The following is a 27306-nucleotide window of genomic DNA, read 5'->3' on the forward strand; positions in this document are numbered from 1 at the left end:
ACTCAACGAATTTACTTTTGAGTAATATACATCATGTTGGGCTGCCAGCTGATCAGGGTGCACTTTGGATATGAGGTTGCTTTCATTCTGATCTGGTAATGTAACAAGAAATGGGGGGAAAAGGCCTGGAACTATGCAAGGGAAACACAATGCAAATTGGGGTGGGAGCAGTGATCAATTACATATCATTGCATAGCGTTTAAGGGTTGAAAACAACAATAATTGTGAATTATGACTAGCTGCAATTCCTGCATTGCAGGGGGTTGACCTAAATGACTCTTGGGGTCCCCACCAGCTTTACAACTCTATGATCATATTTGTTGGGTTGATTTCTGCTGCAGAAGCAAACACTGGAAATTTCATTCTTTCATTTATGTTTCTGCCAAAATTCTCCAATATCTTTAAAATAGGTTTATATATAAAGCTGTCCTGACATTTCATTTCAAGATTCTGCAAAATGTTTCTCTTGTGTGTGTGTGGGGGGCGGGGGCGGCGGCGGCGGGAGCGTTGAAACTTAAATCAAAGAGGGCAGCCAGCTAGTGAGAGATGGATCATTCCTGATATAAATTTCAGCAGGACAGATTATTTTTGTAAGATGCTTACTTGACATCCTTAAAATAATATATACTAAATCTGGTTTGGAATCAGTGTTCCCCAGCCTGGAACTCACCAGATATTATGAACTACAGTGTCCCATCATTCCAGCTGACATGGCCAATGGTCAGGGATGATGGGAATTGTTGTCCAAAAAAGAAAAAAAAAGGAGAAAAAGGAGGGCAGCTGGCTAGGGAAGACTGATCTAGAAAACTATGATGAAGGATGATATCATCACCACATGACTGGACCCAGGATCCAAAGAATCTACAAAATATTCCCCTCCATCACACTCTCATTTCCATTCAACACTAAGTCCCCACCCTACATCAAGCTTCATTTCTGAGTCCCCCATATACAGGGTGTGACTGACACAAAAGAATTTCAAGGTCTTCTAACATTTGGTATCAATAGTGCAAACCAAGCAAAGAAGATGAATGGGGGCGGGGGGGGGGGGAGCATATTCCAGACAGTTATAAGGAGTAATTTTATGACACTGGTGAGGGCGTAATTGCCTGCATTTCCTGACTTACTTTCATAGCGGATTTGAAAGCCGACATCAGAGTGGCTCTTGTCAGTTGTGAAGAGGAGGTAAAGGAAGTTGCTGGTGCTAATGAGGAACTGGGGGACCTGAGTGCCGTCATAGACGCCTATCAAGGGTGACGAGTAGGACTTGCCATCGCGCACTTCCAGTGTGTCGTAATTCACCTCCGTTTTAAATCTGCAATGGGGCGAGAGAAGTGCCTGTAAAAACAACTCCCTGCGTCCCCATTTGCCCGTCCCTTTCTTTTAAACCAGAGTTGCAGAATATTTTTCAGCTGATGGAGCCTCGTGAGCCGCTTTCTGGGGCCTGTGTGCCAGTAGGGGCAAGGGCCGAAGACGAAAGTGGGAGGAACCACAGATACAAATCCTGTACAGTAGGCTGCATTCCAACCGCACAAAAGGCAGGTGTTCACACACACACACACACACACACACACACACCCCATACCAGGCTTGATCCTTGGCATCTCCAGGTTGGGCAGCGAAAGAAACCCATTTGAAATGCTGGAGAACCACTGTCTGCCAGTGCAGACAAGTCTGACCTAAATGGAAGTATGGTCTGACTTGGTATAAGGAAGCTTTGTATGTCCTTAAAGGGGCAAAAGTTCATTTGAAACAGAATATTCAAAGGATCTCAAGCTTGCCACAGTTCTCACATATCTGGCAACCACACTGTTTTATTTTATTCTAAAATTTATTTTTGCATTTTGAAAGTGATTTGGTTGGAATAAATCATAATAGCACCCACCTGTCAAATGTAATTTTGATAGGGTATCCTGGCTGAGCTTCTATGACCCACGCACAGTTCAGAGAATCTTTGTAGAATCCAGGCCAGCCAGGAGACAAGATCATTCCACTTGGAGAGGTCAGATGGCCACCACATGGAGCTGTCAGCGTGTGGGGAGGGGAGCAAAAATACAAATGTTAGGCCAATAGATCAGTGCCAGCCGCACACCCACATTTATGCCCCTCCCCCACCTCACAGAAGGCTCCCAATAACCGCTATTCACTTTCAACCCCAAATGCCCAGAACAGCCCCACATTTTCATATACCATCATACCAAAGGGGATTCTGTAGAGGAAAAGTGGTGGCTGTCAACAGGCCCCATCTCACAATAATCTTGGCAGAAGTAAGGCCACACCTTGAGAATTGCTTAAATTCTCCCTTACAATTGCATGGCCTGCAATGGTGCGGTGAAATGGGAAACACGCATTATACACACAGTGTGTACAAAACTACACCAAAGTCATTTATTTTGAATTGTTCTGAAGAGGAGGGAAATTCTGCTGGAGCAACTTCTTACCCCACATCTGACAAACTGTATTTCCTCCAAAGTCTCCCCTTTCATGTTTGTGTTAAGGGACAGGGACCCATCCTCATCTGATCATCCAAACACTTCAGAAGAAGGGTAACCCTTATACAAGTATCTGGTTAAACATGTGTGGGCTTAATATGGGGGGCATGCAAGACTCACCCCCAGTGTTCCCCAGTGTCACTCCATATGTTCACGTGCAATCATCAGTATTGGGTTATGACAGAAAAACCTTAAAACAGTAATAGAGCAATCCAAACTCTCTTTGTGCCAGGCTGGTTTGTGCATGGATTGAGCAGAAGTGTCGATCCACCAGGGCAGAGCTCTCCCTTTCATTTGCCAAATGGAGCATTCCAAGCATAGGGAGAAGGAGATCCATTGGATCTCGAGTTGACCCCACTCCTGTCACATGATGATTACCATGCTACATGGATCAAAACTCTCCAGTGGCTCAGGACTGGAGACCTGGTGCCCTCTATATGTCCCATTTGCTCTAGTAAGCATTGGTAATGGTGAGGGATGATGGTCCAGACACACCTGGAGGGCACCAGATTGCTGCTCCTGCTTTAACTGCTTTAACTATTCTGTCAGAAATGGAACAGTTGGAAAGAGAGCACCTCTGCCGCATAGTGAGCCCACAAAAGGATGCTTCTCTTCCCAATATAAGAAAACAGGAAGCAGCTGTACACTGAGCCAGACCGTGGGTCCATCAAGTTCATTACTATCTATGCTGAGTGGCAGAGAGTTTTCCAGGGTTTCAGAAAGAGAACATTCCGTGTTGTACCTGCAGAGAGCCAGTGAGGTGTACATGTGAATGATTTAGGAATTATCCCTATAAGAGTGTTCATACAGTTTCAGAGAAGCATTATGTCCTTATAGTGTGATGTAGTAGTTAGTGCGTCAGACTAGGACCTGGAAGGCCAGGGTTCAAATCCCCACTTGACCATGAAGCTGATGGGTGACCTTGGGGCAGTCACTGCCTCTCAGACTAGCCTACCTCCCAGGGCTGTTGTGGTGTTTAAATGAGGAGAGGGAGAACCATACATGCAACCTTGAGCTCTTTGAACAAAAATGTGGGATACAGATGACTAAATATATCAACAAATAAATAGCCATATGCATAGCTCTTCCCCATATTAAGGACATAGGAAACTGTCTTATCCTAAGCCAGACTATTGGGCCATCTAGCTCAGCACTGTCTGCACTGTCTGGCAGCAGCTTTCCAGGGTTTCAGCCAATAGGTCTCTCTCTCAGACCTACCTGGAGATACCAGAAATTGCAGCTGGGAACTCCTGCATGCAAAGTTAGTCTTTCCCCAAAGACAGAAACCTATAAACTTTGAGGTGGGCCCACCTAAGGGATTCTGTCCCACCTGCAGCTTTGTGAAACCCCACCAGAGACATTTCAGTAATCTTAACATTTTGGCTGATCTTGATTTCTCACTTGATGAGGACAGTCCAAATGTAATTTAAATTTTATTGGCCGGTGGGATGTGCATGGAATCAGATGACAAGTTGGGGGTGCCTAGAATATCTATGAGGGGTGGGGAATCACTCATCTTATTGAAGCTCCTCTAGCCTCTACTGAAATTCCCAGCTTCCAAATTCTATACAGGTTTCCTTTTAGCTTTTGTAGAAACCCGGGATAATTTTTGGTGGCTGTGCTATCCTCTCTCCCGACGGAATCTCAATCAACCTTGCTGGTTCTCTCTGCTGATTTTTTTATTCAAATGTCAAACAGCACTTTAAATATTCTAGACAGACTTCTCCCCTCTTACTTAATTAAAAAAAGGAAGCTAATTAGGACTCACATTTAATTGAGCTCACACTGGAGGGCGAGTCAAAGGCGAGTCAACGAGATGGGCGATAAAGGAGTACACGTTAATATTGGTGGGGTTATCAAAGCTTCCCAGAGATGAAAAGCAGTTTTAATTTTTTCGAAATATATTATTCATTTCCCCCCACCACTTAAAGAGAAAGTGAGGAGGTAGGTGTATGCAATATTATACCAAAGGCAGTGATGGGAGGAGGGGGAGTAAAAATTCACATTAAGTGAATTAAAGTAATTAAAATGAGTAAACAAATAAAGCCACAGGCATTTTCTGACAGTACTGATGGTATTCTGGAATAGAAATGAAAGAGAAGAGAGCAAAACAACAAATTCCATCATTCCAGTAACTGGATGAGAACTACCGCCTCTCTGGCAAGCTATCGCAGTATGACCCACTGATGCAGTTCATCATCTCAGACCTCAGATAATTGCCTGGCGCTTCCTGGCATGCCAAATGTGGAGGGTGGAGCATGTCTACTTCATCCTGCCAAATGGTAGGGCCGGCTCTGTTCTCATTAAATCAGGCATGGGCAACATGGGGCCTTCCCGATGTTGCTGGACCACAACTGCCCTAATCCCCAACCACAAACCCTGCTGGCTGGGGCTGATGGGTGTCTGGAGGACCACGGGTATAAGGTGCACTAATCATGTAGGAAGCTTAAAACAGGTTACATAAGATGAATACAGGTGACCAGCTAAGCAAGGTTTAAATGCAGGAAAGTTTCTGTGTTTCTAAAATGTGTGCTAACGGGCAGCAGCACAGATGGTTTTGGTGGGCCTTTGTAGTATTTTATTTTATTTTTTGCTGCTGTTGCACCCCCTTTAGTTACTGACTTGTTCTGGTACTATGAAGAAAGGACAGATCCCTCCATGCATCAGGGTATGGTTCCTAATGAGCCTCCCACACTTTGTGATGTTGCCCATTGACATTAAAGACTCGGAGAACCAATTACTAGAATTATTTCTCAAGAATTTGGCACATCTGTATTCAAAAGATTGCAAAGATATCACACACTGGCATCTTTCTCATAGAATAAAGGGCAGGCGAAAGCCTTTAAATTTGTAACAACTTATTTTCATTTCACTTGGTTTTCCCGTAACAGAAAATGTTAAGGCTCACAGAGCAGCTTGCCGGAGCGGGGATATGTTCTATCAGAGACTTTAATTTGCTATCACTTTAACTGCTCTTTCTTTCCTTCTTTCTTTTCTAAATTGTATGCCTGCAATGCAGAGTGATGGATCACAAGATATCTAACTTCAGCATGCCAAAAGCTATAAGCTTCAGATATGTCCTAAGGCCATTGATAAGCTTCAGATCCATCCCTTGAACAAATCCCTAAAAACTTTACTCTGGTAGCGGCAGCCATGTACATCCGGACACTGAGGGTTGTATCCAATGCCCCTCCTATTCAGAGTAGACCCACTGAAATGAATGAACATTAATAAGTTAGGTCTATTAATTTCCACACTCTGTGTGTTGGTGTGAATATCAAGCTCTGGAATAGTGCACAACTATTCTTAAAGGGTCACAAGGTAAACACTCTTACTCAATTGACCAGAAAGATAAGAAAAGGGTACAATAGTTTATTAATGGGAAGACTAAGGCTTTCTGTATACTACCACTGCAAAGTTTGCACTGTCGACCAGGAATGGAGCTTCCCTATGCTGCCCTCTAAAGTGTGGGTGGGGCTCTTTTAGCTGCATAAGGAGCTACACTCAGAGAAGGAATTCACTATTACTATATAGGATGTTCTGCGTGCATATGTTAGAATATCCAACATGCAATTTTCAAAGATGGATTAGATATCGGTAATTGCCAGCTAATTATGCCAAACTTGCTGCATCTGCCTCCATTTTGGCCTATCTCTGCCCCTTTGTCAACCTTTTGTGACTGCTAAAAGGTAAAGGTAAAGGGACCCCTGACCATTATGTCCAGTTGTGGCCGACTCTGGGGTTGCGGTGCTCATCTCACTTTATTGGCCGAGGGCGCCAACATACAGCTTCCGGGTCATGTAGCCAGCATGACTAAGCTGGCGAACCAGAGCAGCACACGGAAACGCCATTTGCCTTCCCGCCGGAGCAGTACCTATTTTTCTACTTGCACTTTGACGTGCTTTCAAACTGCTAGGTTGGCAGGAGCAGGGACCAAGCAACAGGAGCTCACCCCGTCACTGGGATTCGAACCACTGACCTTTTGATCAGCAAGTCCTAGGCTTTGTGGTTTAACCCACAGCGCCACCCAAGTCCCTTTGTGACTGCTAGGCCTCTGTAATTGTTAGCCATATCAAGTGGGCCCTGAGGGTAGAAAGTTTGAGGACACCTGTACTGCTGTCATTTTCTACTGATCCATCTTTGGGAATGGCTAAATTTCCTTGTTTCCTTGTGGCAAGGAGCTGCATAGCTCCGTTTCTGTCATATGAAGTAAATACATCTGTTCTGGAGATAGTCTCACAGCCTTCCCCCAATTTGCTACAAATAGAGACGTCTGTTTTCTTTTATAGTTTTCTCTTCCCACTTCCATATGCCTCTTACAATTTGTTTTACTCATTTGCTGCATGAAGGGGGGGGGGGAGAATCACATGCATGGGTGCATTTAAAATAAATCCATATTTTAAATGCAATTTCTCCCAAAATACACATTTCCAAATGTATCTTCTTCTCAAAGTACACATTTTTATACACATTTTATTTCAAAACACACATTTTGAATTGCATTTTGAAAATCCTTTTGAGCAAAATAAAACACTTGGGAAGTGTGAATGCCATCAGAGAAACAAGTTCAAATAAACACCCAGGCGAGTCTGTACTAGAAGAGGCAAATATCAAAGTCCTCCAGACCCCCTACCTTGTTTGTACCCCAATCAAGAACATGGCATGCCAGTTTGGCAGCTCACCTTCACATCTCAGCACGGAGTTGTCCCACACCACGTTTCCTTCCTTCAAGACGCAGGTGATGGTCTCCGAGCCATGTGTCCTGATAAACCCCTCATCACACAGGAAGGACACTGAACTGCCAAGCTGCAGACTGTCACCGAAACGCTTGCCGTTAACTGGCACACCCGGATCAGGGCACTCGTTGTGTCTGAAGGCTGGAAGGAAGCAACAAGATGGCAGATGAACAAAAGCATTTCCCTTCCGGTGGAAGTGCAAATAACCAACAGCTTATAGGCAGTCTATATTCATGGATCTTTCTGCAGTAACAAACCAGTCTGTAATCCTGGACCCAACGCTAGCTCTTCTGGCCACAGAAAGAGACTTACACCCAATATTTGTTTGCGAGGAGCTGCTAGCTCTGCCACTGGCTACAGCCAGACTCAAAATTGCCAAACAGTGAAAGTCTGCATTAGGTTCATCTAGGATGGTTTGAGAGGGTGTGAGATGCTGCCTTGTCTGAGTGTTTAAACCCATCACACAAGGGTTCTAAGAGGGGTGGTAAATCAAGACCATTTTGGTGTTGTAGGGTTTCTGTTTACAGTGGTACCTCGGAAGTCGAACGTCTTGCAAGTCGAACGTTTGGGCTCCCAAACGCTGCAAACCCGGAAGTGAGTGTTCCAGTTTGCGAACGTTCTTTGGAACCCAAACGTCTGACGCGGGTTCCATGGCTCCCGATTGGCTGCAGGAGATTCTTGCCACACCTTGGTTTCTGAACATTTTGGAAGTCGAATGGACTTCTGGAACGGATTCCATTTGACTTCCAAGGTACTACTGTATATGCTTTATAAATTAAAATAGAAGGCTGCATCACACATGCTTCTATGTGGCAAGGCTACCTTATCAATATTTGACTCTTGCTTCCAAAATGTCCTGTTGTTGAATCTAGGCTCCCATCAGCCCTGAATATTGGCCATGGTGCCTTCACCTGATGGGAGTTTAAAACAACTGGAAGGCAATGGATTAACCACATCTGTGTTAACTGAATGGTTTTCAAGGGCAGCCCCATGCAGAGTTTGTTACATTTAATCTGAGAACAATTCCAGAAAATGACCTCTGTGACACAGTTCAAATAGCAAACTACATTCACATTTTCTGTATGTTTTGGATGGAAATGTGCAGGCCTATCCCTCCTCCGTAGTAAATTTTACTGGGCTTAGCATAGCTTTGCTGACTTCCCTGAAAAATTCACAGACTTTTCACCTGGCTTCCTATATACAGTCATACCTTAGTTCTCAAATGGAATCAGTTCCAAAAGGCCATTCAACTTCCAAAAATGTTTGAAAACTAAGGAGTGGCTTCCAGTTGGCTGCAGGAGTTTCTGCACTCAATTGGAACTCGTGGAACCCGCGTCAGATGTTTGGCTTCCAAAAAAGATTCACAAACCAGAAAACTCACTTCCGGGTATGTGGCGTTTGGAAGCCAAAACATCTCAATCACAAGAAGAAGAAGAAGAAGAGTTTGGATTTGATATCCCACCTTTCACTCCCCTTCAGGAGTCTCAAAGTGGCTAACAATCTCCTTTCCCTTCCTCCCCAACAACAAACACTCTGTGAGGTAAGTGGGGCTGAGAGACTTCAAAGAAGTGTGACTGGCCCAAGGTCACCCAGCAGCTGCATGTGGAGGAGCACAGACGCGAACCCGGTTCCCCAGATTACGTGACTACCACTCTTAACCACTACACCACAAGGGGTTCGAGAACCAAGGTATGACTGTAGATGCTTAGGAAACTGACTTTGGTGCTGGGAATTGTAGTTCTGTGAGGGGCACACGGCAGCCCCAATTAACAGAGACTGCCTATGCACCATACATTTAAATAACATATAAAAATGTATAGTGCATATGCATCCTCTGTTAATACATTACCAAACTATTCCTCCACCTCTCTAAATCTGCAGCAGCAACTGCTTTGCTGACTAACATCTAGAGAGCAACCGCTCAATCCATGATGTGACCCAGAATAACCCATCTGTTCCCAGTGGGGTGAACAAATTCCACATCCACACTTCTAAACATTAGGCATTAAGCCCCTGGCAATCTCCCCCCACAAAAACCCCCAACAGGTTAGGTGACTTTGATGAACCTGTCCCCTAATCTAGCCCAGCAAATTATTTTTAATAATAGCCGGTTTGCAGTTGCCAACCAGAAATACCATTAATTTTGCAGAGCTGTTAACCACTGTTATAACAAAGGTCGTTCATCACTCCTGCCAAGCCAATGTAATCGTGTTCTTTAGAAAATTATAGGAGAGCGCGTGAGAGCACATTGCTATGGGAAGCTGGCATTCATGGCTCAAATTTAAGAGGACCCAAAAATATTTCCTGCTCTGTTATTCTATGCAACAAAGTTTATCCTTTCATTTATGCAGTGCTTGGTGGTTCTGAGGGTATACTCAAAGCAAGCACAGTACATTGGGGCCATGTTAATTCAAACAGTAATATTTGGGGCACTAAATAAATATGCAATGAATATCTAGGGTTTCCAGAAGTGAAAAATCACATATTTGCAGACTGCTGCTAAGTATCCTTGAATAAAGTGACAGGTTTCCAAACATTTATGGATCCACACGCAAAAATGAAGCAAAAGGAGAAAGAAAGTTGAGGTCACATCCACAACACACATTTAAAGCAACCTGAACCCACTTTAAGCAGCCACAACATCCCCACAACATTTTTTGTGGAGCTGTAGTTTGTTAAGGGTGCTGAGAGTTGTTAGGAAGGTCCTATTCTCCTCCCAGAACTACAACTCTCAGAATTCCCAGGGAAAGGGGGACTGATTATTAAACCATCCTGAGAAATTTAGCTCTGGGAGGGGAATAGGGGAATCCTAACATGCTTCTTGGGAAAAAAGCGATGACAAACCTAGACAGCATCTTAAATAGCAGAGACATCACCTTGCCGACAAAGGTCCGTATAGTTAAAGCCATGGTTTTCCCAGTAGTGATGTATGGAAGTGAGAGCTGGACCATAAAGAATACTGATTGCCAAAGAATGGGTGCTTTTGAATTATGATGCTGGAGGAGACTCTTCGGGGTCCCATGGACTGCAAGAAGATCAAATCCATCCATTCTTAAGGAAATCAGCCCTGAGTGCTCACTGGAAGGACAGATCCTGAAGCTGAGGCTCCAATACTTTGGCCGCCTCATGAGAAGAGAAGACACCCTGGAAAAGACCCTGATGTTGGGAAAGATGGAGGGCACAAGGAGAAGGGGACGACAGAGGACGAGATGGTTGGATAGTGTTCTCGAAGCTACAAACATGAGCCTGACCAAACTGCGGGAGGCGATGGAAGACAGGAGTGCCTAGTGTGCTCTGGTCCATGGAGTTATGATGAGTCAGACACGACTAAATGACTAAACAACAACAACATCTCTCAGGGCCCTTAACAAACTACAGCTCCCAGAATTCTCTGGGGGAAGCTATGACTGTTTAAAATGGTATCACAGTGCTTTAAATGTATAGTGTGAATATGACCAAAATCATTGCATAAGATACTGTGCCTGAAGCTAGGACAAGGAAGAATGCAGAATAGGCCAGTATTTCAAGCAACCATCTAGTACCATGTGAAATAGTTTCATGGTCTTCCTGTTAATCATTCATTCATTTTACACATACCAGTGCATTTTCCCATCACTTTCCTAAATGCAAAAAGTCCTTTAGAAATGGATTTGTTGTGCTAGGTCAAACCCACTTTAACTGTGCAAACTTAAATTCCTGGTATGCACTTGATCCCTCCTGAAAATTAATGACAGCCTGGAGGTGACCATTGCCTCCCTAAACATACATGCTGAAGAGAAAAATATCATTCAGGGGCAAAACTACTTATTTAGAAAGAAAAATGAACCAGTTCTAACTCAAACAAGCTTTGTTGTTGTTTAGTCGTTTAGTCATGTCCAACTCTTTGTGACCCCATGGACTAGAGCACACCAGGCACTCCTCTCTTCCACTGCTTCCTGTGATCAGGCACTCCCATTTCTTTAAGAACTTGCCATAGTTTGCTGTGGTCAACACAGTCAAAGGCTTTTGAGTAGTCAATGAAGCAGAAGTAGATGTTTTTCTGGTACTCTCTAGCTTTCTCCATAATCCAGCGCAGGTTTGAAATTTGGTCTCTAGTTCCTCTGCCCCTCAAACAAGCTACTAAGTACTGGCCTTAAGTATTCAAAGGCTGCAACCCTTATAAACCACATTATTAGGAGAAATGTGTACAAAGTCTGGAAGAAATACCAAAAAAAGGGGAAAAAATGTTGGAAAGAAAAACACCTCTATGGCTATCCCCCCCTGAAGCAATTACAATCAAGAGAATTAATATGGATAGACAGTGGGTAACCTACAGAGAAGTGAATCCAGACTGAAATCAATGGAAGATTTAAGGAACCATGTTACAGATTGGTTACAGTATCACCAGTTACCAGTATATTATATATTTAAACAAGATAAGAAAAATGGGTTTTTGGACCAAAACTCACAATTTGAAAGAGAGTTATTACAGAATAAGGATACATTACTCTCTAAAATGTATAAATTATTATTGGAATGGGGAACAAAGGACGAACTAGTTAAAGCATCAATGACACACTGGGCAATGGACATAGGGCATAACATAGATCTAAATCTTTGGGAGAAACTTAGGAAGAATGATTTGAAATTTACTGCATGCTACACACTGAAAGAGAAATAAATGAAAATGATTCATAGATGGTATTTAACCCCAAGCAGACTGGCTAAGATGTATAAAGTAGAATCAGATTTGTGTTGGAACTTTTTTTCATATGTGTTGGGAACTTTTTTTCATATGTGGTGGGCATGTAAAAAAGTTAAAGAATATTGGGAAATGATTTCTAATGAGATGAAAAAAATGTTTAAAACAACTTTCCCAAAAAGAGCGGAGACATTTCTGTTAGGAATAGTTCAGTCAGAGGTTCCCAGGTGCCAGAAAAACTTATTTATGTATGCAACAACGGCAGCCTGGGTTTTGTTAGCCCAAAAATGGAAAGTGAGGGAGGTCCCAGGTAAAAGAGATTGGGCAATTTAAGATGATAGAATATGTGAAATTAGCTGGTCCAACATATAGAATAAGAGAGCAAAAGGAACATGTATTTAAAGAGGAGTGGAAAACGGAGTATATGGAAAATAATTGTGCATAGTTGAAAATGCTGGCAGCATTAAGGTAAATTCAACAGTATAAAAAACACTTGAGTGATGTAAGATTGGAGACCCTGAATAAAATGGTTATAGTAAAATATGCAGGAATGGTGGATAAGGAAGGGGAAGGAGGTCACTGAATGTATGGTTCTATGTACGATATTTATTTTGAGATGTAAAATTGAAAACTTAATAAAAACAATTTAAAAAGCCCAAAGGCTGCAACCCTGAATAAAGGGGGAGGGGGAGGACCCTTCAGTCCACGCAACACGAACATGTTTGCCCACTTACTGGTAAATGTGATATTGAAGCCTCGCTTTTCGGTGGAGTGGTCAGTCTGAAATTCCAGCCTGGCGACATGGCCGCTGCTGGTCAGAGAAGATGGTAGCTGACTCCCAGAGAATGTTCCCAAGACAGGCGATTCAGCTGTCCCTCCATCCTTGATAGCCAGGAAGTCAAACTGGGGCTCCACGTCAAAATCATTAAAGGCCAAATGGATCCGGCTTTCAGGTTTTGCAATGATTAACCAAACACAGTGCAGGCTGCTGCCATATTCCTCTGGGTAGTTTGGAGAGAGAACGATGCCAGATGACGTGGTGAAGTTGAAGAAGCAGGAAACTGCAACGAGAAAGTGCAAGTGAAGGTTGGTGTCAGTTAGGCACTGGCAAATTTCAGTTTCTTGCAGTTTTCCAATCTTATATTTCCACATCAGTTTGAGATTTTTTGGAAAAAATGTCCGCACGAAAATTCATCAGCATTTTAGTGTGAGTTTGTCCTATGATGCATACATTTGTATGCAATTTCTCCTGCTGTGGAAATCTGCAAATAGATTTCCTCTAATGCAATTAATTTTTGTATTTTTGATAATATATGCATTTTACTGCACACCTTACCCTAGTTCATGCATTCTGGTACAAATCACGTGGCTGGAGGACAGCACTGCAAAATTAGGAGGAGGGTGGATTTTGAATGATGGGTGTTTGTTTGTTCATGCATTGTTTTAGAAAGTGCGCTTTAGCAAATCCCACCCCCACCCCCCACCCCCCGTTCCTAATGTCAGACAAGCTATAATGCATCAAACTGGTTTGATTTATTTTTAATTTAATTTTTTTAAAAAATTAAAATATTTGTTAGTTGCCCTTTATCTAAAGATCCCAGAGGTTTGTACAAAAGTGTAAATAGAAACCAATTCAAGTTCCAATTTTAAACCAGCAAAACACCTGTAACAAAATATAAGGGGGAAAAAACCAAACGTAAAACGGAAGCAACCAAAGCACAAATTGAAACAAACAAAAAATATTTAGGACGGTATTAATATTGCACTGAAAACCTTGGAGTGCTGGTGCCAGCATAAATACTCAGGGAAGGGATTCCGAAGCTGGGGAGCCATAGCTAAAAATACCCTCTGCCTTGTAGAAACAGAAGGCAGCTCAGCTAAACAGGTGACAGACTTCTGAACGTGAGATTTTGGGGAGGGGAGAAAGAGGGGGAGTCATGCAAACTAATAATCTCTCAGTATTACAAAGGCAATACAAGGAAAGGGGGAAAGAAAGGAGGGGGACAGAAGAAAATTGGCTGCCTCTGCATCAACGCAATAAGCAGCTTAGAAATTAAATATAAAATAAAATAAAATGAAGGAAAATGTGGCAATATTATTATTCACTTATCCTCTCGCTCTCTTATGTACCTCATTAGCTATGCTGCTAAAATTCTGTCTTGCAGCTGGGTCTTTAAAAATATATAAATAAAGCTATAACGTGTGTGTGAGAGAGAGATAGAGAGAACGAGAACGAGAATGAGAACCTTTCATGTTCTGGGCCAAGTTCAAAGTGCTGTTTTTGACTTTTTGAGCCTTTTGTGGCTCAGGACCCCAATACCCCAATGACTCCCCATTTGAATGGACCCAGATGCTGTAATCTCCATCTGAGGCTCTTCTTCATGTGTCCCCTCCTTGAGAGGTCTGGAGGTTGGACAACAAGAGAACAGGCTTTTTCAGAGGTGGTTCCCCACTTGTGGCATGCTCTTCCCAGGGAAGCTCATCTGGTGCCATCATTACATAGCTTTAGATGCCCAACAAAAACATTTATTTTTTCACCAGGCCTTTTGCTATTAATTATGTATACACTCCTTTAATGGGTTGGAAGTTTAAACCTGCCTCCCCCCCCCCCTTTTCTTTAACAAGGTCTTTCATATTTTTTGTTTGTTTTCCTTTTATGTCATTTTAATGTATGTGTTTGTTTACATATCGTAAGCTGTTTGGAAACCCATGCTGTGGTTCTGATAAAAACCATCTTCTGCCAGGGGAGCAACAGATAAATGGCCTGGGAAGGCTGGAAGATGGTTAGAGACCTTTTCCTTCCAACCCCATCTAGAGGGAGAGGGCAAGGTAGCTGGAGATTGAAACAAAAGAAACATATATCTTTATCAATATCTCTTTTGAAGAGGGCAGTCTGGGAGAGGGGAAGATGACAGGGTTTAGGGGCAGTGTCCTTAAACTAACAGCATCAGGCAATGCAGAACTACATCTCTCTCTCTCTCTCTGTGTGTGTGTGTGTGTGTGTGTGATGTGTGGCAGCGTATTTAGCTGCCAGTTGTAGTACTAAGTTGTGCTGCTACCTGAGCTCATAGCAACATACAAGCTTCCTTGACCAAGTCAGTAGGAATGGGTGAATCTGTCAGTTTTGGGTTCTCTCAGTTTCTCATTTTTCCTATCTTAAGTTCAGTTATCCACACTTTGACATCATCTTTCAATTAAAAAAAAAAAGTCTTCTTGACAAATCACCAACATTTTAGTGCTCATTTTTGCCAGTATGCATATGTTTGTATGCAATTTCACCTATTCTTACATATACAGTGGTACCTCAGGTTACAGATGCTTCAAGTTACATACGCTTCAGGTTATAGACTCCCCTAACCTAGAAATAGTACCTCGGGTTAAGAACTTTGCTTCAGGATGAGAACAGAAATCACACGGTAGCAGTGCAGCGGCAGCAGGAGGCCCCATTAACTAAAGTGGTGCTTCAGGTTAAGAACAGTTTCAGGTTAAGAACGGACCTCCATAACGAATTAAGTTCTTAACCAGAGGTACCACTGTAGTAAGTATGTAACAGTGTATGCTGCAGTTTGTGTAGCTGTCAACAGGTGGTGCTGCCTCAAACTATGGCGTGACAACAAACTCAGCTCTCAGAGCTGCTGTGCTATTTCAGCAGTGTTGGAGAGTGAGGAGGGACAGCCGGAGTGAGTGAGTGAATGGACTGGTTGCCCAGGTAAGCAGTTAGGGTAGGTGGCCCCAGGCAAGCCACAGAGGAGCAGTCAGGACAGACTGAAGCAGTTCCCCAACATCTGTCCTGCACTGCTGCTGCTGCCCTCCTCACACCTACTGTCAGTCAAGCTGTAAGGGGACAGGAGGTGGTTCAGACAAACTGTAAATATTGTGTGCAGTGGCTCTGCAGAGTTTCACATGGAGTCCTAGCTGTGGATGGTGTGGATTGAACTTGGGAACATCTGCATACAGTCCCTTCCTAAGGACACTGTCTCATACTGAATCAAACAACTGGCTCATCTGGATCAGAACTATCTATACTAACTGGTGGCAGCTCTTCAGGGTTTTCATCAGTCCTTCCTGGGGATGTTGGGGATTGAACGCAGTACATTTTGCATGTGAAGCAGATGTTCTACCACTGAGCCACAGCCTCTCCCCCTGGCATAACCAACTCTCCGCTTACATAGGGATTACGTTCCAGGGATAGCACATGAAGCCAAAATTGTGTATAGTCAAATCACACTCCACCTCCGAATGCTCTTTCAAGGCCACTGAACACTCTCCCTGCACCTGCAAATGCTCTCCCAAGGTGAATGCAGTGGCAGGTGGGATTGCTGTTGTCCCCTCCCCCAGGATGCCAGACACCATTTTATTTTTATGTTTTTGGGCCAAGTATGTAAATCCACTCCACTTCCCCGTGGGGAGGAGTTGCGGTGGACCGTGTGGCCACCTACTCCCCTCTGGGGGCGGGGGCCTTAGTCCCCCATTACATGGGGGATCCCAGCAATGTCAGTGACCAGCCAGCCAATCCGCTGGCCGGGGGCGTGACTGGGGCCATTTAAGCAGAGGTGTGAGCCGGAGGGCTTCCTCTTTGGCTTGCTTCCTCAATCACCCACCCTCCCTCCCTATTTGCAGGTTTTAGTCATTGGCCTTGCTATGGACCTTGATTGGTTGCCATTGAGGGGCCTGGTAGGAATTTTTCCACTTGGCAGATTGGCACAGGCCATTTGGTTTTCGCCTACCGTAGTAATCATCACAACTTTGTTAGGGTTGCGGTTAGGGTTAGGGTGGTTTACCCTTACCGGACTCCTTGCACATCGGGTAGGAGTCAGATAAAGTTGGGTCCATTCAATGCCTAAGCCAATACCACTCACATTCTGTAATCAATAAAGCTGGGGCAAAAATTTGCCCAATAACATTAACCTAATATCTGTGTCCTTCTATGTGTTATTTCTCAACGAGGGGGTGGCTTCGGGGTCTCGACATGCAAAGTTGAATTTGCACAAGTTAAATGTTCGCAAGTTGTGAGTCAACTGTATTGGTTAATAAGCTCAAAATGCCACAAGCCTCCACTGACCTCTTTCCAAAGGAAACTAATTTCAGGTAAGCATGACATCCCTGCTTAAATTGGGGCAAGCAGAACTCAAAAGTCACCCAGTGCATGAGGCCTAATTGCAGTGTCTCCAAAAAAGTTTTTTTGGGGGGGCATATATGCATCTTCAGTCATTAATCTGGGACTGTCAGTGTTCACAGTGTTCCATCTTAGCTAAATCTAAGAGACTGGCAGTAAGATTATTACAAGGTATGAATTATTTCCTTGCCAGTGCATTTTACACATCACTGTAGACAGCACACAGGTGTGGGTGGAAAAGCTTCACACAAGTCATCGGAAAACAGTGGACAGGAGGAGCATTGCACACTATGGAAGTGGTTTATAGAAACTGCCACTTGGAGGCTGTTTCCCACAGGAATCTGGTTGTCCGCTGTGGGAACAGGATGCTGAACTAAATGAGCTCCTGGCCTGATTCAGCAGCCTCTTCTTATATTCTAAGCAACGGGTGAACCACAGAATCCCAACTCACAACGTGCAGACTTTTGAAGCGCTACGGAGCAACTATTTGCCACCCTGCCCGTCACCCTCTCCCTTTCTGAGTAGGTCAGGGGCCTGAGCTAACCAGGTGTGAAGCCAGATGCTGGAAAAGTAAAGGCAATTAAGGAAAATGTTTAAAGCACAACAATGAACATGGAGCCCTTTAGCTGTCTAGAGGGATTCCCCCCCCCCATTGCAGCTGACAGGGTCCATTTGCTTCCCATAGCAAGGAGGCTGTTTAATTGGTACTGTTTACTGCTTGTCTAACACATTACTGATTTAATAGTGCCCCCGCCAACACCACACACACAACCAAACTGGCTTGCGACGCTTCACCTCCTACTCCTGGATACCCTCTGGACCCGCCCCCCTTCCACCTAGTATGTAAAATCTTTTCATGTTAATTGCCGGCCAGAAGGAAAGGTTCATCAAGCATGTTTTCCCAAACACAGAACTGTATTATTATTTATGCCGTTGCTTTTCCACCTTCCCACAACCCCCACCAAAGGTTATGGTGCCATGATTATATTTTTTAATCTATAAGGGCTATAATGGTCTAGCCATTTTCTGAAATGAGAGAGGAAATGGGAAGCAGTTCTATTACAAGGACAAAAGAACTTGGTGATGCAATTTAGTCATGGGTGAAAAATCTTTTTCAGCCCCAGGGCCAGATTCCCTGATAGTCAACCTTCAGGCGGCCACATTCCAGTGATGGGCAGGGCCAGAAGCAAAAGCTGGGCAGAGAAATAGATGCACCTCCCATCTTTGTACTATAGGCTACATTCAAAATATGTTACTACAACAGGGCTTTTCCAAACTCCTTGCTTTACCCAAACTTTGTTTTCAACTGTCACTTTGCTCCCTCTGTGTTACTTTCTTCTTCTTCTTCTTCTTCTTCTTCTTCTTCTTCTTCTTCTTCTTCTTCTTCTTCTTCTTCCTCTATTGTTGTTTACAATGGCCACCTCTTTTTCTCCCAGTATCCCTCCGCTCCAGTTTACTCAAACCTCTGACACTGTTTAAAACAACCACTTTTTTCTTTTCTGTTTTCCTCCCTTCTCACTGAATTCAAATGCTCCCCTCTTCCTTTCCTCAACTGTCACATGTGAAAGAGATAAAGGATGTAAAGGTAATGGTAAAGGTACCCCTGACCATTAGGTCCAGTTGTGACCGACTCTGGGGTTGTGGTGCTCATCTTGCTCTATGGGCCAAGGGAGCCAGCATTTATCTGCAGACAGCTTATGGGTTATGTGGCCAGCATGACTAAGCCGCTTCTGGCGAACCAGAGCAGCGCACAGAAACGCCGTTTACCTTCCCGCCGGAGCGGTACCTATTTATCTACTTGCACTTTGACGTGCTTTCGAACTGCTAGGTGGGCAGGAGCAGGGACCGAGCAACAGGAGCTCACCCTGTCGTGGGGATTCGAACTGCCAACCTTCCGATCAGCAAGTCCTAGGCTCTGTGGTTTAACAGATCCTTCAAATATTTTGTAGTACCTTCCTAGAATGAAGGAACTTTACTCAAACCCCTGCCATTGCTTAAAACTGCTATTTTCCTCTCCGTTTTCCCCATCTCTGCTTTACTCAAATTTCTGCCAGTGTTTTAAGACACGAGTTTTCCTCCCCCAGTGTTCCTCCTTTCTCACTCCCATGCCAGGGCCACTGCTATTTTGCAACTGACCTTCACTTTTGTTCCCCTACTTGACTTCAAACAATTTCAGGATTATGACAAGGCACTACAAATCCTCCAGTGAGAGCTGTGTGATGACATTCTTACCTTTTTATCATAGAGAGAGACAAAAGTCAGAGGTTTCTGCACACTCACCCCCAGCTTGCATCAAGGCAAGCAAGATGCATTATCACAGGCCAACAACACTTTACTGCCAGGCAAAAGTACTTGAGAACGACAGGGAACAGGGATAATGGTGGTGGTGCAGCTGCACGGCCAACAGAGAGTTATGAAGGTCAGGAAGAGAGGCCCCTGAAAAGTGTTAAATTAGTTGTCCTACACTGGCAGAGACAAGCAATTCTATTTATAAAGGCTTCCAGGACCAAATCATTCACAACAGTATCCAAATTGCTGGTGAACTTCCATACCACCTAAAAGACCTGAAATGTGGCTGAATGTATAGACAAAGGCAACTTATTTAGTGAAAAAAGTTCTCCAAGTTAGACATTTACACACCTCTGTCTTGAAACACAGTAAATAAAGAATAAAATTTACGGTAACAGAAGACATATGTATATGCACAACACATCTCCATACCCACCATAGTAATACAAACTCTCCTCCAAAGCTTCTGCACACATTGACACCCCCCCCCAAAAAATACCACTTTATGCATCACCCCTCCAGACATGAAACTTGATCGTAGGCCTTTGGAAACTCATACAATCTTACTGGAGACTAGGAGCTGTACCCCTATTCATGGAGGACATAGATGATGCCTTCCTGGAACAGATGGCCAAGCATGCAAAAGGAAGGGAGATAGTAGTAATGGGGGACTTCAATTACCCGGATATTTGTTGGATGTCAAACTCAGCCAAGAGCATAAGGTCAAACAGATTCCTCACTGGCCTTGCAGACAACTTCATTGTCCAGAAAGTGGGAGAAGTAACAAGAGGAACAGCCATTTCAGATCTGGCCCTAACCAATGTTGATGACCTGGTTAGTGGGGTAGAAGTGGAAGGATCATTAGGCGCGAGTGATCATGCTCTTCTGAAGTTTACTATACAGCGGAAAGGAGCAGCCAAGTATACTAGGACTCAATTTCTTGACTTTAAGAAAGCCAACTTCATAAAACTTAGGGAAGTGCTGGGTGAGATCCCATGGACAGTAATACTAAAAGGAAAGGGAGTTCATGATGGCTGGGAGTTTGTTAAGAGGGAGATAGTAAAAGCACAACTTCAGGCAATACCAATGAGATGGAAACATGGAAGGTGCCTAAAGAAGCCAGTGTGGCTATCTAAAGAACTTTTAACTGAGTTAAGATTAAAAAAGGATGTGTACAAAAAATGGAAAAGGGGGGAAACCACCAAAGAGGAATTCAAACAAATAGCCAGCACGTGTAGACACAAAGTCAGAAAAGCTAAAGCACAGAATGAACTCAGGCTTGCTAAAGAGGTTAAAAGCAACAAAAAAGGCTTTTATGGGTATGTTCGTAGCAAAAGGAAGAAGAAAGAAACAGTGGGGTCACTCAGAGGAGAAGATGGTGAAATGCAAACAGGGGACACAGAAAGGGCTGAACTCCTCAATGCCTTCTTTGCCTCAGTCTTCTCCGATAAAGAAAACAATGCCTGACCTGAAGAATTTGGAGCAAATGATTCAGCAGAGGAAACACAGCCCAGAATAACTAAGGAGATAGTACAAGAATACTTGGCTAGTTTAGATGTATTCAAGTCTCCAGGGCCAGATGAACTGCATCCAAGAGTATTAAAAGAACTGGCATATGTGATCTCAGAACCACTGGCCGTCATCTTTGAGAATTCCTGGAGAACAGGCGAAGTCCCGGCAGACTGGAGGAGGGCAAATGTTGTCCCTATTTTCAAAATGGGGAAAAGAGAGGACCCAAATAATTACTGCCCAGTCAGTCTGACATCAATACCAGGGAAGATTCTGGAGCAGATCATTAAGCAAACAGTCTGTGAGCACCTAGAAAGGAATGCTGTGATCACCAATAGTCAGCATGGATTTCTGAAAAATAAGTCATGTCAGACTAACCTGATCTTGTTTTTTGACAGAATTACAAGCCTGGTAGATGAAGGGAACGCAGTGGATGTAGCCTACCTTGATTTCAGCAAGGCATTTGACAAGGTGCCCCATGATATTCTTGTAAAGAAGCTGGTAAAATGCAGTCTTGACTATGCTACCACTCAGTGGATTTGTAACTGGCTGACTGACCGAACCCAAAGGGTGCTCATCAATGGTCCCTCTTCATCCTGGAGAAGAGTGACTAGTGGGGTGCCACAGGGTTCTGTCTTGGGCCCGGTCTTATTCAACATCTTTATCAATGACTTGGATGATGGACTCAAGGGCATCCTGATCAAATTTGCAGATGACACCAAACTGTGAGGGGTGGCTAACACCCCAGAGGACAGGATCACACTTCAAAACGACCTTGACAGATTAGAGAACTGGGCAAAAACAAACAAGATGAATTTTAACAGGGAGAAATGTAAAGTATTGCACTTGGGCAAAAAAAATAATAAAAAAAAAATGAGAGGCACAAATACAGGATGGGTGACACCTGGCTTGAGAGCAGTACATGTGAAAAGGATCTAGGAGTCTTGGTTGACCACAAACTTGACATGAGCCAACAGTGTGACGCGGCAGCTAAAAAAGCCAATGCAATTCTGGGCTGCATCAATAGGAGTATAGCATCTAGATCAAGGGAAGTAATAGTGCCACTGTATTCTGCTCTGGTCAGACCTCACCTGGAGTACTGTGTCCAGTTCTGGGCACCACAGTTCAAGAAGGACACTGACAAACTGGAACGTGTCCAGAGGAGGGCAGCCAAAATGGTCAAAGGCCTGGAAACGATGCCTTATGAGGAACGGCTAAGGGAGCTGGGCATGCTTAGCCTGGAGAAGAGGAGGTTAAGGGGTGATATGATAGCCATGTTCAAATATATAAAAGGATGTCACATAGAGGAGGGAGAAAGGTTGTTTTCTGCTGCTCCGGAGAAGCGGACACGGAGCAATGGATCCAAACTACAAGAAAGAAGATTCCACCTAAACATTAGGAAGAACTTCCTGACAGTAAGAGCTGTTCGACAGTGGAATTTGCTGCCAAGGAGTGTGGCAGAGTCTCCTTCTTTGGAGGTCTTTGAGCAGAGGCTTGACAACCATATGTCAGGAGTGCTCTGATGGTGTTTCCTGCTTGGCAGGGGGTTGGACTCCATGGCCCTTGTGGTCTCTTCCAACTCTATGATTCTATGATTCTATGATTCTATGTTGCTCACCAAGCCCACCTACTTGCCACCCTTTGCCAAGCCCTATCTCCTTGCCAACCCCACTCCCTTTACACTTGACCAACCCCCCACTACAGCTCTCCACCCACTTTACACTTCATTCCCTTCCCCCAAACTAGTGGTGAACACGACTTTCTCCTTTCCAGAGCAGCCATCACAACAGTATCAGAAGCATGGGGGTGGTTTACAAAGGGGACAAGGATTTTCTCTACTTCATATCCCTCCCACCCACTAGTGGTGGTGCTAACAGGGGAAGCAGCAGCATCGCATAGCAGGATGGTTGTAGGGTAGCTGCCCCAGTCTGTCCCTGTGTGGCTTACCTGGGCTGCCCACCACCTGCACTGCTTGTTCTCTCTGTCCACTCACTCCCCCTTTCTGCATGAGGAACAGCTGCATGACAACACCATTACAATTTTATTATATATTAAGAAAGGGATTTTTCAGAACTGCGTACAGGTTTGAGATGGAGCCCAATGGCTGTTATTTTAAATTTGTGGAGAAAGAGTACATCTGGGGGAATTGTGAGAACTGGCTTCTATATGCACCCCTCTGCGTCCTCTATCCAGGCAAGCAACAGGCATTATCAGAGCTTAAGGACACATTCTAGCCAGGCAAAAAACACTCATACAGGGTATGAAATAGGACTGGTGAGGGGTGTGACCTGGGGAGAGTCACAAGGGCCAGTTAGAGAGACCTGGAAAGCTGCATTTGGCACTCAGCCCTGAGATTTCCCACCCCTGCACTACAAGAAAATATACTAGTCCACAATCAGAATGAGTTACACTTAACCTCTATTGAGGAAATAATAGCAGTTGACAGGATAGTACAATGATGAAACTAGTGCTTGATTTAGAAACAGAGAATTGATCACTTGGCTTTAAAATAAATGCAATGAACTACCTACAGCCAACATCTGGCTTTAAATGCCTTCAGTTCTTGGCACATGCACCTCTCCTCTCTACACATTCTGCAGTTTCCTCCCCCTTCATGCTCTTGCTTGGACTGAACATCTCTAGAATCAGAGGCAACTTCATTGCTAGAGACTCACATTGTCTGCCTCGTTCCTCTGCCATGACATTAGAGAAGTTCAGCCACTTAGTGCCAATTGTTTTGTGAACACCACCATCACAAAACAGCTTTAATACACAACCACACAGATAAATATCCATGGAAATATACTTTGTGCAAATCAAGGATTGTGATGTGGCACTACAAATCCTCCACTGTGGGCTGCATGGTGACAGTCATACATTTTCATTATATAGAGAGACAAAAGCCAGAGGCTTCTGCACAGCCACCTTCAATTTTTGATCCAGGCAAACAAGAGGATAGCCCAAGGACTATCCAGCTTTAAGACCCAATTGTTTAACTGTGAGTATGTTCCACTACTCATGAAGTTTGGAAAGAAGCAAACCCAGCTCACCCTGAGCAGAAGTGTACTGAATCATAAAACGGATCCATGTGAACCACTTCACTGTGGGGAGTTTAGGTCAGCATGGGTTAGCCTGCTTTTGCATTTTGGCCACACTCACTTTGACATGCATCCCCAGGAGGATTGATCCATCCCTGGGTTAACATAAAGCCAAAGCTCAGGGCAGATGTGCATTGCAGCCTGAAATTCAAGTAAATTCACAAAGCAGCTTTGACACAAACGTGATATCTGCAGTGACTCTGTGGTGCAATTCTGATGGAGGACAGTCTTATGAAGGGACCAACAGATGAAAGGTGACAATGCAATACATATCCCCAAGACCATCCTTCCATGACGTAACAGTGAAGAACACACGATGAGTAGAGCACACTTATCTGCACCTTCTCCCCTCCAATCCCAACTCGATAACCCGTAACCTCTCACCTAGCAGTGATTAAGCTGTGGCCCTAAAGAAGTTGTTGGACTCCAACTCCCATCAGCTCCAGCCAGTATGGCTAATAATCATGAGTGGTGGGAGTTATAGTCCAGCAACATTTGAAGGGTCAAAGCTAAGCCACCTGGGCTCTAACCCTTTTCTGATTAGCCATTCTAAAACCCACCTCCATGTGCATCCTAGGCAAGATCCAGCTGTTTTATCCTGTTGGCAGAGGCAGTTTTAGGGTGGCATGACTGGTGTGGCAGCACTGGGCACTGCGCTGCAGGAGGCACCACAGCAGTGCTGTGGGATAAGGAAGGGCACCAAATTTAAGCATCACACAAGGCACCTCTGAAATTTAAGAGCCCAAAGTTTGCCACTGCTGTTGGAGATTAGTTGATAAAATGCTTGTACTCTGAGGTTGTTTAGATCTGAGTTCAAACTCCTGCATGAAGTTCTCTTTTTGTGTGTGTTTGTGTGTGTCTTTGGGCCAGTTACTATCAGACTCAACCAGGTTTTGTTAATTTATACCTTCAATGTATGCAGCTCATAGTACAGAATAACCTACTTTCCGGAGCTGTTGTGATGATAAAATAGGAAAAGCTCACGTACACAATCTTCAGCCGAAAAGAGGAAGCATAATACACAAAATTGCAATAAAATGAAATAATTGATTTACAAGGGGGGTGGAGAGGAAAGTGGGAGGAGGAGGGGGAGGGGGGAAAAGGTCAAGATTACCTTTGCAACAATTAGGATTTATAATCTGCATTCCAATGAACCAATGAAAGATAAGATTCTCAAGATGATGAAGTCTGAACAGCCCCGATGTTTGAACTTGTACAGTAAACAGAAGAATGTGTTGGGCATGCATGTGGTCACAAATATATTCACATACCCACCCACTCATTCTAGAAATGCTCTGCTTACAATTTATTGGACTGCTCTTTGCAGCAGGCAGTTTATTTTTCAGGACATCAGCAAATGTAACTAGGCTTAAGGGGATTTGGCACAAACCTGCGGGAGGTTAATCCACTACATATTCCTTCTGCAGTTCTCTCCTGAAGTTCAAAGCAGAATCCACAAACTCTTTTTAAAATACAGCAACCCATAAAACAACAGGCAGGCAATTACTCCTCAATTCCTTAGTGGAACTTGGCAAATTACAAGGAAAGGTTTTTTTATTGTTTAATTGTTTTGAGATGTTTCATAGGATGCAATTCAGAAATGGAAATAAATAAACAGATAAACAACCTCAGCACAATGTTATGTAATATTTGTACTCAACAGATTCCTACAAAGAGATTTCCCAAATTAACAGATGTTACATACAGGTGTCGTGAGCATCCACCATTTTTCTGCTCCTGAGGGAAACTACAACACACACACACACACACACACACACACCATTAGCAGATTTGTTATTCAGTAGTAGCATAACCTTTCAATTCAATCCTTCTTCTTATTTTAAACCAAGATAGTTCCTGCCCTCAGGCTTACAATCTAAAAGACACAATACAAAAGGATGAAGGGATGAGGTCAGAGAAGGAAAAAAGCAAACTCAGGCACTGGTAGTGACAAGCTGGGATGGAAACTGCTCAGAAAGAGGAGCCAAAAAGAGCTGATCTCTCAGTAGGGCCAGTGCATTGGGGTCTGCAGGCCCTTCTCTTCCTCTGCGGCAGCCTAATGGAATGGCTGTGGGTTGGGCATCCCATATCTGCCATTGCTGACAGAAAAATACCCTGAATGGACACAGCTAGACTGTGGAAAAGCAGAAACTTACGTTGACATAGAACCAGGATCTGTCTGCCTCTGTCCCTTTGGAGTGAGAAACCAGAGGCTACAGGTCAGAGTGTTTCATGGACGGGCAAAATGTTACCACACTTTGATGCAATTCAACTCATGCAGTCTAGTCACTGACTCCCCTTAAACTGGAAGGGCTAGAAAAGCAACCATGTCAAGATCAGATTTATTCCGGGCAACAGTAGCATCTCCTGTGACTGACTCTGACTTCTGCTTCCAGGTTGTGACTCCACAGGTCTAGCAATGGCTACACCTTTCCCACAAACTCAAGGTAAATCAAGAGGAGGCTGAAACTAGGCTCCAGCTTATGCTGATCAAATATAACTGAGATGACTTTGGAGACAATTCCATTATCTTGGTTCCTTTGCTAAACAATATGCCACGCCTGTTACCAAAAACCCAAGAGAAGATATGTTAAGAATGTGAGAAGAGCGGCTGGATGAGGCCAATGTCCCATCTAGTCCACCATCTTGTTGTCACAGTGGCCAACCAAATGCCTCTGGGAAGCCCCAAAGCAGCACCCGAGCACAAGAGCAAAACTCCAGAAAGTGGTATTCAGAAGCATTATTGCCTCCCAGCTGTGGAGGCAGAGCATAACCACCACTGTTTTGTTTCCCATCACTCATTTCTCCAATTTGCCATTCTGGGGCTCTGTATGAAGTTGTGCATTATGGGAAGGAAGAAGCGAGAGAAGGAAAGTTGGGAAAGAAAGCAATAGTCAAGTGACAGGTTAATTTTTAGCTGAATGTAAAGCTCATCATAGTTAACAGGAAATTATATAGTGACTCTGGAAACATTGCGAGGAGAAAGCCATTGATCACAGTTTGAATTCCCCTCTTATAATCCTGAAAGCATACATGGGGCAGTGAGCACAAGAGGCTAGACATTCAGAAAGCAGCCTGTTTATGATGGGGGCCTGGGATCATTCAGCAGGTATAATAAGGCAATATGGGATTAACAAGAACAGGTAATTACTACTAAGGGTTGCAAAATTAATGCACGAGAAAGAATCCATTTTGGCACACAGGAGGAAGGGCTAAGAGGAGGATTAGCAGAGAAACGAGACTTCAGAAGGGGAGAAAAACTTTTACAGCTGTTAAAAAATGGCAATTAAAAATAGTCCCCCACTTAAATCTAAAAAGTGAATTTAGGCCTCTCAGGTGCCTACTGCATCATGGGTAACTGTGGCTAATGCAAAATGAAACAGGA

The 27306-nt window shown here is 43.8% G+C and overlaps 1 protein-coding gene across 11 annotated transcripts in view; it reads right to left on the reverse strand.

The window, feature by feature from the left end:
* The window catches only part of CSMD2 (CUB and Sushi multiple domains 2), a 481761-nt gene that overhangs the window by 133881 nt on the left and 320574 nt on the right, over positions 1–27306 (reverse strand). For 10 of the 11 annotated variants that reach the window (XM_083453235.1, XM_083453239.1, XM_083453240.1 and 7 more), the window contains 4 exons: positions 12644–12970; positions 7175–7369; positions 1886–2024; positions 1128–1315 (listed from right to left, as the gene is read on the reverse strand). In XM_083453235.1, coding sequence (XP_083309361.1) covers positions 1128–1315; positions 1886–2024; positions 7175–7369; positions 12644–12970 — 849 coding nt within the window. The remainder of the gene's footprint in view (positions 1–1127; positions 1316–1885; positions 2025–7174; positions 7370–12643; positions 12971–27306) is intronic. The other variant, XM_083453238.1, reaches the window with a different exon arrangement.

The sequence above is a fragment of the Podarcis tiliguerta genome (genome assembly GCF_965153285.1).
Source record: "Podarcis tiliguerta genome assembly, chromosome: 8".
NCBI classification, from domain to species: Eukaryota; Metazoa; Chordata; class Lepidosauria; order Squamata; family Lacertidae; genus Podarcis; species Podarcis tiliguerta.